We start from the raw sequence: 13,021 nt of genomic DNA on the forward strand, positions 1-13,021 counted from the left end.
AAGCCTAAATTTCCCCACGGCCATGCATTAAAGCCTTTTAGGCATACTAAACTTATTTTTTTATTATTACAGTAATAGAAATTGGAAACGGGAGGGATGTTAGTTTATCTAGTTCACCTTACGCATAATTATTCCTTATTGTACATTTGTTCGTGTTTGGGTCAGTCAGGTATCAATAGTCACATGTGATGGGACTTCCAACACTTCCTTGTGAGTATTACACATCATAATATTCTCCTGTATGAAATTTTCCCTTCGGTTTCATCCTATTTCAGAAAGTTATATGCCCTTGTACCACCCAAGTAATTCCTCGTCTCCTCACCAGTGTTTATACATTAAATATTTGTAAAGTGTCATGCCCTCCCCTTAGTAATAGATTAACAAAGCCATACATATTTGCTAATTTGCCTTAAATCCGTGCCTACCGGCCCCTGATCATTTTTATTGTTCTTCAGTGAACTTTAATTTGTTAATACCTTCCTGGCAAAGAGGCAGCAGAAAGGAAAGTGTCAATGAGATCAGAAAGAACAATTATTACCTCCCTGTTTTATGAGATGAGTGTCTAGATACATAGCCCAGAATTGCATTGGCTTTTTTCTTTCTTTCTTTCTTTTGTTTTTTTTTGAAGTGTTAAAGCACAGTGCAAGCTCATGTCTAATTTGTTGTCCATTATCTCACATAGGTCTTGTTCAGTAGTTTTGTTTTCTGGACATACTCCCTAATATTTATTTTTTGCATTATTTTTCCATAGCAAAAATATCATTAGAAAAATGCAAGCCAAACTCAAATCTACAATATTTTCTAGTCCTCACTAGTATTCACAACTCTACCCAAATTAGCATCTGCATTTCATTAACACGTTAATTTTACTACTACTTCCAGATTATTAAGGAAAAAATACAAATAAGATCAGCCCCGACTGATTCCTTATGTAGATGCAGGACCTAAAAGTAATGTTACACTGATTAAAAATATTATTTAATAAGGAGATTACCATATCCAATCAACTGAAGAAATTCTTTTTAAATGAAAAAAAATGAAACTGAAAAATAATCCCCCTTTTTTTGAGAGATAACTCAATGAACAAATGTGAAAATGAACAATTCAACTCTGGTACGAACATGCGCTTGTCCCAGATCTGCCTAAAATCTCCCTAATAGTAACTCTAATCTCCGTTCTTATAAAAGGAAAAAATTACTTTAGTGATACACAGAATATTTATTATTTGGGTAGACAACATTTATGCATTCTGTGCCTAAATGGCACTTTAGAATAAGTTAATAGCTGGTTTACAATACAGTAAAATTTGCCTTATTACAGAGTATTTGCCTCAATACCTCAATATTTTTTTAGATCCAGAATTCAAACAATTCGAACAAGAGAAATTTACCATTATAGTTCATCAGTACATGCATTTAATCTCACACCTTTAATAAAGTTATTTTTAAATTTGTAGGCAGTGTTAAATGTGTATTTTAAATTCTGAATTTGTTTTGTTAAAGCATGAAACTGTTCATGTAGATATTTGCTAGATGTTCTCTACATCTAAAATCACCAAAAGCAATGTATAGTAATGACACATATCAGAAGATCATATCCCAGAATATTTACTGTCTACCCCCAATTTGCTGTTTTATGCTCTGATTTAGAAGCTGCCTGGGTAGGAACAGAAGTCTCAATTATATTGTCGAGACAGGAAACAAACACTGCTCCCATTTAATAACTGTCTATCTGCTTTGATTGGTTGCAGTTAATATTAATAACATAACCTTTAAAAATGGTAGGGAAAAGCCAATACTTTATATTCATTCCTGATATTAAGGTTCAACAGCAAGTTTAATGAGTAGCCATTATAAAATCATATTGCTAAATAGTACCTTAACTCACAATTCTGCTTATATAATTGCATCTGGATTGTAGCTAACAATTACTATTGATATATCAAAGTTACATCTTGAGTAGTGCAATGCTAGAAAGGTATCTCATGGTTACATTATTAACCATTATAGGGGCTTAGGCAGCAAAATAGATTAAATGAACATGGCTTTTTCTTCAGGAGCCCGAGATTCAAGTTTTGCTTACAACTGGAAACAATCCAGTAGTCTCAAAACTAGATGACATGTCCACACCACAAAACCACCATATAATTGGCAGACTGTTCAGGAATGGAACAGCAGTGGGGACTGCAGGTCAAGATTTAGGCTCATTGGCAGAGCTAACAAGGAGGGCATGTATGGTACCTATCCACGCTATATTGTGTCTGGCTCTAAACAATGCTGTCTGTCTTCACTAGCAAAAAGTGTCATCATATTCATCCAACTATCAATGAACAAACAAAAATAATTAATTACATTTATAAGTGACATTTTAAAGACCAAACATATACGACATTATAATCTTTATGAAAATAGATCAATTTCAATATTGCTTGCCTTGTGTTGTGTGATTTTTTTTAAAGGGCAAGTGTTCTCCTGGACAGCTGCCAATACCCTACTGTAAAATATCCTTAAAGCAAGACAAACTCTTCTGTACTAAATCTTTTTAATCTTTTCTTTTCCTCCTCGGAGAAAAGGTCATTTTCTTCATGGAGTGGACTGGAGGCAAAGTCATAGTCTCTAGAATGACCCTTTACAAAAGTAAACAAGGGATATTTCTCCTTAGATGAAGATTTCAGCATCTATAATGCAAGATAACATACCGGATAAACTGTTAATTGAAAATGAAGGGGTACAGTCCCGGGGTGTATTGATCTAATTACAGTCGCACATAATTTGCAACATGCATATTTGTTTTTATTTTCATTTGTCACATTAGAATAAAAACACTGCACAGACTCTCAATAGCCCACTTCTTCTGGTAAATAAATATGTTTCTAACTCAGCCACCTCATGAAACAATAGCCACACTTGGAGTTTCAGGCCCCAATCTTGCAACTTGTTCCACACAGGCGAACTGAACCACTACACATATGCAGAACTCCATTAGCTTCCACTCATGTGTAATGAGTTGCAGAACAGTCTTCATATCCTCTGTCATCTCTTGAATTGCAAGCAGGATTTGTGGGCACGTTAGCACCTTCTGGAATTTCTGGAAGCATTTTTATGGCAGAAACAGAGAACCTATAGCTATCAATATTTTTATTAAGTTTAAACATATACATTTAAGGGAAATAAGCCAGCTCAAGAGCAGATAAATCTGACAGTGGACTAAAAATGCTAACAGACAGCTTTTAATTACATGCCAGAAACCTCCCTGGGTATGTCCACACTGCACACTAAGCTTGGGTTCTGATTCAGGTTTGAGCTCAAGCCCCTCGTCAGTTCCCACACAAATCAGTCTGACTCAGGTCAGCAAACACTCAGGTCCCAGGTCCTAAGGCCCTGCCAGTAGGGTGCGTCAGAGTCCAAATTCCTCAGACTCAGGTCCAAGCTCTGTCATTCTGCAGAGTAGATGCAGCTCAAGCTGCAGACTGGAGTCAGAAGGTCTGCGCAATGCAGTATGGATGCACTAGCATGGCTGAGAGACCAGGGTCCAGCAATTGTAAACCCAGGTTTATGATGCCGTGTGGACACTCAATCATGGGCTTGGAAATACCGAGTCCACAAGCCCATGTCCCACAGACCTGGATTTACAATAAAGTGTAGACATACCACCTGTCTCCTCAGAGACTAGGAAGCTGAGCCTCTATCAAGGAAGCTATTCATGCTAACAGTGATCAGTCACAGGTACAAATAAAAAGTTTTAATAGTAAGTGTTACTGGCCCATATACAAAAGGGCTTAAATGTCTTTTCCACTGTTTATTTAAGGGATTCAACACCCACTGAAGTTTAAAAAAATTGCTGATCACCTTTGACAGTAAATCTCAATACACAGCTATAGTATATGCAAAGCTACATTAGTCTACAGATATAACCTGCATTGAAGTGATCAAACTATGAACTCCAAAAATAATTTGTTTTAATGAGAAACAATCTGAAGCACTAAAAAACTTAAATAGATATTTAAGCAGTATGAGCTATTTAAAAAAAAAAAAAGGCACTGGAAAATTATGCTCCAAGTAAAATCAGATTCTGCAATTTTTACTGTGCTCTGCAATTTTCCACTTTATTCTAGACTATTTAAATTCATTCTATTATTGTACTGTGAAACCTGGGGAGTAGGGCAAGGAGAAAGTGAGAGACATGCAGACAACTGAGATGAGCAGAAGGCAATGAAAAGGGAAAAAGAAAAGAATGAGTACTGGGGAAGAAAGAAAAAAGTTTAGACAAGAAGAAAGACTGTAGATCTCAGGGGACTGGGTAATTTTATATAGAGCCTTTCATCACTAGGTCATTAGATGAAGCCAGACCTAGGTCAGTAGCAACTGACAGTCACATGGCAGCTGTTTGGTGGCTTGTGAAATGGGTTAGTACACATAGTCCAACTCCTAAATGACATGTGTCTGCAACACAAAAGCCATCACCACAGTTTCAGAGAAGCCAAAGAAGTATCGAGACTGAACCACTGTCTCACCCTTAAAGGTGGTCCCTCTATGTCAGGACTGAGATACATGAATGAGGCAGCATGGGAGATGACAGAAGATTTCATTCTTTAGAGCCCCTATTCTGACACCTCTTCGAGTACTAAATACTAAGGGAAATTATAAAAGATTAGAGAGAAAGAGAAAGTCAACTAGAAAAGGCAGCAGAAAGCTGATCATGAAACAATTGCAGTATGGAACTTGATTAAAATGAGCAATTATTTCCAAATTGCATATCACTCAGGGACTACCACTACCTTCCAAGTCAATGGGCAAATTCTGGATGTGGGTTTTCTTAATCAGTATTCTAGCTTTCAAAAAAGTTAATGCAAAAGTGTGTATGTACATAACATTTGTTATATAAGATACTTCCACCCAGACGTTCACGTGAACAGGAGACAATTATCAGAAGAGATCTCATTAATTTGACATACTGAGTCCCATTAACCAACTGCAATGTTTCTAAAGCATTTATTTCTATTGTATCTGCTCAATGGATACAGATAACAGAGAGGACACACACTTCCAAATGAATAAATCCCTGTGGTTCTCAAACATGTATATTTTTTTTACAACCTCCCTTTTTTGGTTTCACATACAAATTTGATCACTGTTGCATTTCTACCAAAGAAACACCCATTCTAAAAAAACATGAACAAAGTAACTGAATAGTGTTCAAAGAGCTGTTTGTTTTTCAATTTAGTTGGCTTACAAAACACACACACTCGCGCACACAGGGAAAGCTTTATCCTGAACCAGAAGTATCATTGCTTGAGTGAACTATGAGATGCTGCAAAAGCATGATAAAAACAGCTCTGCAGCCTGAGAACCACTGCTCTCTCTCTCTGACCAAAACAGGAATTTAGCTACATTTCATAATTTTTGTAAAAATTTAAAGTACACGGTCAGTAATTAACTTTCAAAGATTAACAACTTTATTTTTTGTGATTTCAAGAGTATATCTACACTGCGTTTTAAAACCAGTAGTAGCAAGTCTCAGAGTCTGGGTCTACAGAACCCTATTACGTCACTTGCCACAGAAGCAAGAATCGGAAATCCTTCATTAACCTAACCTGGGTGTCCCCACTCGGAAGTACACTGTGCTACCATTCAAGGCATTAAGTTACTCTTAAAGTGATAATAAATGAACAGAAAAGTAGTAGTCAGAGGCAGAGCAGGAAAAATGAACAGACTGATGGGGCAGACTGGAGAATGACAATAGGGTTGTTCTTCACACAATATTCATATGAAAACTTTACTCTTTTTTTTGGAAAATACATAATCTATTTTGGGGTATACTTACATTGATGTCATCATATTAATATTAAAGAGCCCCAATCCAAAATGCTAGTAAAATAGTTTTAAGACTAAAATCAGCTCCTTTGACATTAAACTAGATGCTGTTTCAGAGCATCCAACAAATGGATGGGGAGAGAAATTCACCTGGCCTGAGATTTAAGAGGAAGACAATGGAAAAAAAAAAAATAATAAGAGAAGGTTCTTACATATCTCAATTTCTCATTCATTATTCTGTCATGTTCTTAAATCTCCTCTCAAACACAGCAGGGCAGATAAACTAAATGTAATGAAACTTTGCTTTATAAACTTTCATTCCATGTCTTTATTGCTTGGAGTGCCTGTCCTCTAAATCTACTTTCTAGTCCTCCATGTCTGAATCATACAAAAGAAAAAACTTCAGCATTAACCAAAAATCTACTGACCACAATATGTGGTTACTAAGTTTAAAATCTGGATATTACTTATTGGTTCATACCTTATCTAATAAAAATATTTATCACTTACATAGAAAGTTATATTTTCTAATGTTGTACAAGCCTTAATTCCTTGCACAGACGTGAAAACCATTATGGCACATGTAATAATATTGTGATGCATCTTTTGTTATTGCTGAATCCTTTTATAGGCAATTTTTGATAATAAAACATTTGGTTGTTTGGTACCATAGCTAACACAACACACATTAGCACTATATCACATTATTGGCATTCATACACTGCAATAGTCTAGAAGAAAACATCTGTCAATTAAATTCAAACCTACCTAAATAAACCTATTCCTATGTTCTTAAAGTGGAATGGACATGATTAGGCAGGTTTACTGGATGATACCTGCTTTGCTGATTTAAAACAATGCTTTCAAGTCATAAAAACACTGCTTTATCTTTAAATGTAATCAAAAAAGCACTTATACTAACAAGAAATAATGCACAGTTTTGCTTTGCTCAAATATTTCCATTTCTTAAAAATTTCATCTCCAAGGGATGGATTGCATTTTAAAAATTCCTCTTCAGGTAGAAGACAATCCAATGACTGTAAAAGGTGCTGTCTGCAAAAATATTTTCATTTCAATAGTGCCACCTAGTGGAATAATCTTATACTGAGTCTAGAAACCAGTGTAGTATCTGTTATGTTTCAGTCTGTCTCTTATATTCATCATCTCATCTCTTAACACACAATTACGGTAGTTATTCTCCTTTTTGACTTTACATGTTCATATTATGGGATGTAAAAATATTCTAGAATTCTTGTATGTTTGTGCTTCATCAATAACCCCTATTTCTAGAATAGGATGGGTTCTATTTAGTATATTTAAGACTGTATTTTCTATCCTTAATATATATAGTACATACTATAGTGAGTATCAGACAGATATTAATTTCATAATTTCAACACTTACCTTAGTTATTTCTTCAGAAATTCTTTCAAAGTCTTGCATGTTTCTACAATAAAATCCTATTGTACAGCTAGGATCCATGTTTTTGAATGACATCTTTTTGGGGGAAGGACAGTGAAATGACTGCAATTATGGAGATAAAAACATTTTAAAAGATATTTTAAAGACATGAGGAAGGCATAGATATCAATGCACTTGCCTTTCTATTAATGGTTTTAACATATAATTCACCATGCCACATATGCTCCAAAACCCATACAAGTTTTTAAAGTTATTTCTGTTCCCCAAAACATTCAAGTTATTGCATCCCTGGACATTCATAAGATCACATAGTACTGTTTATATTCTATTTACCAAACTTCCACACTAGGCCACATTAATGCCAGTCCAAAAAAGGATGTGAAATCTGTCAAAAGTTGGAGGCTCTAGAAAGCATTTTATGAATATTCCCAAGGTAGAGAAGGTGAATGCTCCTCTGCAAAGTGCATTTGTAGCAGTATTTGAACTCTTACAATTATTGCTTTACCACCACCTCCCATTTCCCCCACACCTCCCTAAAAGAAAAATGATGGAATATATTTTCATTAGCAAGAGAAATGGGTAAAAAAAAAGGGTGAGTACTACAATATACCACAAGCACAAAAAACCACTTCATATTTTACACACATAAGGATTTTTATTTTAAATGCAAAATTTGTTCTTCTGATCGATGACACATTGACAGCCTTTGAAATGGAAACTACGAGCAATAGCTGTGCAAACTTCCCCCCCACTACTTCACCCAGATCTAGAAAGAATACATATAGGGTAGTTCACTTCAGTCTCCATGCCCATTTAATTACTACAGAGCGTGAACATGGGTAACAGTTGTTGGTTTTGTGTTTATTGGAGCTGGACAAAAGTCATTAACTCATTTCACATGTCACAGTATAGCCACCTGATGGTTAAACCATTTGGTCACTACTGATCTAGGCTGCAGTCAGTGATCTAAAGGGGTAAGGCTCTGTATCCTACTACTACCCAGAGATATCCATACCCCAGACCCTCCATTAAATCACTAATAATCCTCTTATAATAGCTTAGTATTTAAATCTAACAAATCTTAACGCTCCACATTTCATGTTCTACTGAGACTGGACTAGTATTTTATTCTCGGAGTTCTTCCCAAGTGACCGATACGAAAGGAAGTAATATGAAATACATATGTAGCTGTGCATCAGGCACAAACTCAGTTAGCTTATCCATGTGTCAAAATAACAATTGTTAAGTTCTAACCTGACTCTACAGAAATAGCAACAAAGCAAGTTAATATCCAACACTCTATTGGTGTAGAATCCCTCTTCCTAACACCTCCCTACTTTTCATTTTTGAGCTGGGTAAAAAGCAGATTGGCAAGAGTACAGATTGCTACATAAAATTTTAAGGTGTTTCTCATTGTGGTAGTTGTACACTATTGGCATGTACTGCTCTTTACTACTGACTGGTCCAATTACAAATAGAACAGTTTACATTTTACATTAAATTTTGTTACAAAATCAATAAAGACTAGCAAGTTATATTTCTGCAAGACTGTTACACCTATTTATTGTGTTTTCCCTAATACTGCCCAAATATTATATTCAGTTCACAGTTAATCAAAGTAAGATATTGGGAGTCTGCTTTAAGAAAAGCATTCTAACAGTAACATTAAAGGTGGTATTGGAACATCTTAAGACAAGTTTTGTAGTATGTTCAGGAGAAGTCTTATTAATGCTGTGAAAGTCACTACCACAGAGAGATGTGGATAGGCATATTTTTTTTCATTCATCCAACAAATGGATTCTAGAAGCCAATACAGAGTGGATTGATTTCCAACTTATTCTGGACAATTTGTCAATTTTGAAAATATTTCCTACAGAGAAAGCTAACAAGCTATTATCCACCCTAAGGCCTGGTCCACACTAACCCCCAACTTCGGACTAAGGTACGCAAATTCAGCTACGTTAATAACGTAGCTGAATTCGAAGTACCTTAGTCCGAACTTACCGCGGGTCCAGACGCGGCAGGCAGGCTCCCCCGTCGATACCGCGTACTCCTCTCGCCGAGCTGGAGTACCGGCGTCGATGGCGAGCACTTCCGGGATCGATCCCAGAATATCGATTGCCTGCCGCCGAACCAGGAAGTAAGTGTAGACGTACCCTTAGAGAGCAATTTCTGTTTACATTCTGACACTTCTGGACAACTCATACATTACTATTCAATGCACTGAGCATGACCTTCCGATACACGATCCTGTATCCAGAAAAGCAATATGACGTGATCAAGCCAAGCTGGCAGCTTCTGCATCTTCAAAATACATTTAAAGTATATTATTATTTGGAAGTTCATATTAATGACACCCAGCAGCATACTCTGGTGCATAAATCACTGGACTAGGAGCCCACAGATGTAGGTTCTATTCCTGGCTCACTGAGGTGCTCTATGACCTTGGATAAGTCACTTCACCTCTCTTTGCTTCTGTTTCCCCTCCCATCTCTTATCTAGTTAGACTGTAGGAGCTTCAGGGTAGGGACTGTATTTTATTATGCACTTGCACAGTGCTTAGCAGGATGGGACACTGATACTAGTTAGAGTCTACAGGCACTATCCTAATACAAATAAAGTTAGCTCATTTACCAACTTCCATCTGAGGACCTCAGAAGGGTACTATAAGTTTTAGAAGAAAGTTTTAGGTATAGCACATTTTTTTTGCTTGAGACTATAAAAAAGACCTAAATCTCTTTTAAAATTCAGAACCACTAGTTTTCTAGGGGGAACTTTATAATCTCAGACTACATGACACCTTAATTAAAGCATCTTGTTAAAATTAAACATTAAAATTAGTTTTCATTATTGCTTTAACCCTGTGCTAGGTTTTAAAATTATATTTACTAGTGTTTATATAAGCTTAAAAGTGTCTAAACAGTTCTGCTAAACACACTATTTGATAATATTTTGATTAAGATATTATGATTGACTTCAGCATGTTACCTCTTTGAGGCTGGTATGTTAACTGCACTTTACTCACAATAGTATTGACAAGGAAATTGAAATAATTCCTGCTCTTCTCTCTGTTTTTAAACCAATTGTTATACAGCAGCAACAGCTTTGGGGCCACAATAAAGTTGTATACTTCATTACAAACCATTTGACTTATGTTTTAAATTTAACTAAATGTCATCAGTTTAAGAATGTGCTGAATTCCCCAATTGGCAGGTTAAAGGATGCACTCACAACACGTACGCTTAAAAGGGTATTTCTTCCCCCACCTCCAACCCTGTGCAAGTATCTGCAGCAAAACTTTAAGTGTCACCATAGTATTCATTATGCTGGTGACATCACAGCCACAGAACCTGCTGGTACCAACTAATATGGGGGTAAGTAAATGTCTCTCCCTCCCCAAATATGGTGTGATTTTGTGAAATTGTGTTTTAGGTTTTGTAATGTTTAATTGGAAAAACCCCAGTGCTAAAAACTAGACTCTGGAGACCAGCTGTATGCTCTAGTGGCCTGATCCTGCAAGGTGCTGTGAACCCTTGGTGAGCAATGAAGTTAACAAGCGCAGGCCCCAGATGGGTTCCATAGCTGATAGAGTGTCATTCAGAGGAAGCCGGAGGTTCATGAAAGGGCTGGACATCACAGGATCCAGAAGGACGTTTTAAACTGCTGTACTGAATACCTCTTTTAACATGAGTATTGGGGACATATTGGCTTGTCTACGGACTGCTTGTAAATGCAGTTCTTTAGTACCTTTCCCTGAATTTACTCCTTTTTTTTTTTATGTGAGTTGGAGGAGAAGGGGAGAAAATACTCATGTAAAAGTCTGATTTTTCAAGACCTAGACAGAGCCTGACAAGATGCATTAACTATAACCAGAAGGAGACAGCATGCCATAGCTAAAAAAAGAAACGGTAACTACACTTTCAGACTTGACAAGTCCTTGAAAGCTACTGATCCATGGAGCTAACTTGATTAAAAATAATAATAAAACAATCTGTTGAGATGAACAGCATAGAAGACATCAGTAAAAGCAATACAACAATGGAAAATCCTATCTAAGAAGCTAAATGAATGACCTATAAAGTAATTACGAGTAGACAACTGTACTGAAATGGTAATCACCAAGTCTTCCTAGACAACACACCGAAAATTCCTGGTCAAAGAAGCAGAGGGTAAATTTGTGTAGTCTATAGTTCAAAACAAAGGTGAACCCTACTACACTGTAACATACATTTCTGACACCAATTCATTATTATTATTTTAAGAGAACCCATGTGTAATGTTTCAGGTCTCTGGTACTGCCTAGCTGTCTATAATGTAAAATTACTTAGTGGCATGATCATTTATTTGTGGAGGGTTTCTGGTACATAACAAGATACAGACAAAGATAAATGAACTAATAAGTACATAATAAATTAAAATCCACTATCAAGTATTTAACCTTTGGTCATTTTTGTTGATTATAAGTCTATAAAGAAGGGCAAAATTTTGACAAATAACATGTAACTAAAACTGTAAAAATACAGATAGCTAGAACAGCTCTAAATAATTAGTGTTTGATTCATATGGAAAAAAAAAACAGTACCAGCTCTTTATCCACACTACCTCAAGAGGGAAATCCTTTATGCTGACATCTACAAAAGATTGGCAGTAATGAGGATCCATGTAAATCAAACTGTCATCTACAAGGACAAAACAGAAGACAAGTAATTCAAAAAACACCTTATTATTACACTGCTTACAATCCAATTTCTATGCAGAACAGCTGAAAAAAAAACCCAGCAAGTAACTGCTTGCCAGACTGATATTCATTGACTGAAGCATCGGTTTTTGCAGGACAGATTAACTTTTGCATAATCAAATATGCTTGTATAAGCAGAATTTTTATAAAGTGATGAGACTGTCATTTAATTTTTGGTGATAAAATTACTTTTACAAACACACAATTATATTCTAGAGTTTGCATATGAAAAATGCATTGTGCTACTTCATCCTGACAGGAAGAACATATTGCTTGTCATTTGAGCATCAACTAGCACTACTTAAACTGGTAAAAAGTAAATATGTAAATAAGAAATGCCAGACAGTAGCAGCAAAGGCTTCTAAAGTTTGGTGAAACGGATAAATTATGCCTTGTTTATGCAACAAAGGAAATTAAATGTACATTTTACAGAATCCAATTACTATGCAGGGCAAATGACAAATGACTGGACTTTGGCAGATCTGATGAATTAATAAGGTACTCATTTTGCTATTTTAATCATTCTGCTTCCCACTGATCCTATATTAACTTTCTAGCTTTTAAAAGGAAAACACTAAAGAGACATCTCTTATTAAAACACTAACCTTGAAATCCTGCAAAGTAATATGACTGCTTAGGTTTCCCACCAATAACACCGACACAGTATTCAAGACTCAAAATTCCCTGCCAACAAAATATTAAATAATTCAGATTTAAAGGCTAACAGAAGAAGGTGATGAATTAAAGTAACTTGGTGTAACTTTATTCATTTAATTTTTCCCTGACCATCACATTTAGAGTGAGGTCAGTGTGAATGACCTATGGAAGTGCCCAGGGTTGCCAACTTTTGCAGCTCTATTGCAAGTCTCATGATTTGGTGTTCTTCTGAAAGCCCCAGTTCCTGGAGTCATGCAATTATACTAGAACCACAATACTCAATTTTAAAATAGGTATCTAGCTCTTGTGGCTGTGGAGAAAAATCTAGGAAATGTAAACCTTTAGCACTCAAAGATCAAAAGACAAATAAGGCTATTTTAAAAAAAAAAAC

At 35.9% G+C, this 13,021-nt stretch overlaps 1 protein-coding gene across 6 annotated transcripts in view; it reads right to left on the reverse strand.

The window, feature by feature from the left end:
- Positions 1 to 1,198: 1,198 nt before the first annotated feature.
- LOC113405038 (cysteine protease ATG4C-like) overlaps positions 1,199 to 13,021 on the reverse strand; it is a 32,915-nt gene continuing 21,092 nt past the window's right edge. For 4 of the 6 annotated variants that reach the window (XM_026655419.2, XM_026655418.2, XM_026655417.2 and 1 more), the window contains 4 exons: positions 12,579 to 12,657; positions 11,838 to 11,914; positions 7,218 to 7,337; positions 1,199 to 2,677 (listed from right to left, as the gene is read on the reverse strand). In XM_026655419.2, the coding sequence (XP_026511204.1) occupies positions 2,507 to 2,677; positions 7,218 to 7,337; positions 11,838 to 11,914; positions 12,579 to 12,657 (447 nt within the window). In that variant the 3' untranslated portion in view covers positions 1,199 to 2,506. Of the gene's footprint in view, positions 2,678 to 3,139; positions 5,969 to 6,019; positions 6,192 to 7,217; positions 7,338 to 11,837; positions 11,915 to 12,578; positions 12,658 to 13,021 lie in introns of those variants that run through there. The other 2 variants (XM_026655422.1, XM_026655421.2) reach the window with 2 other exon arrangements.

Source organism: Terrapene carolina, unplaced genomic scaffold (assembly GCF_002925995.2).
Source record: "Terrapene carolina triunguis isolate 2854851 unplaced genomic scaffold, T_m_triunguis-2.0 Scaffold210, whole genome shotgun sequence".
Lineage (NCBI taxonomy): Eukaryota > Metazoa > Chordata > Testudines > Emydidae > Terrapene > Terrapene triunguis.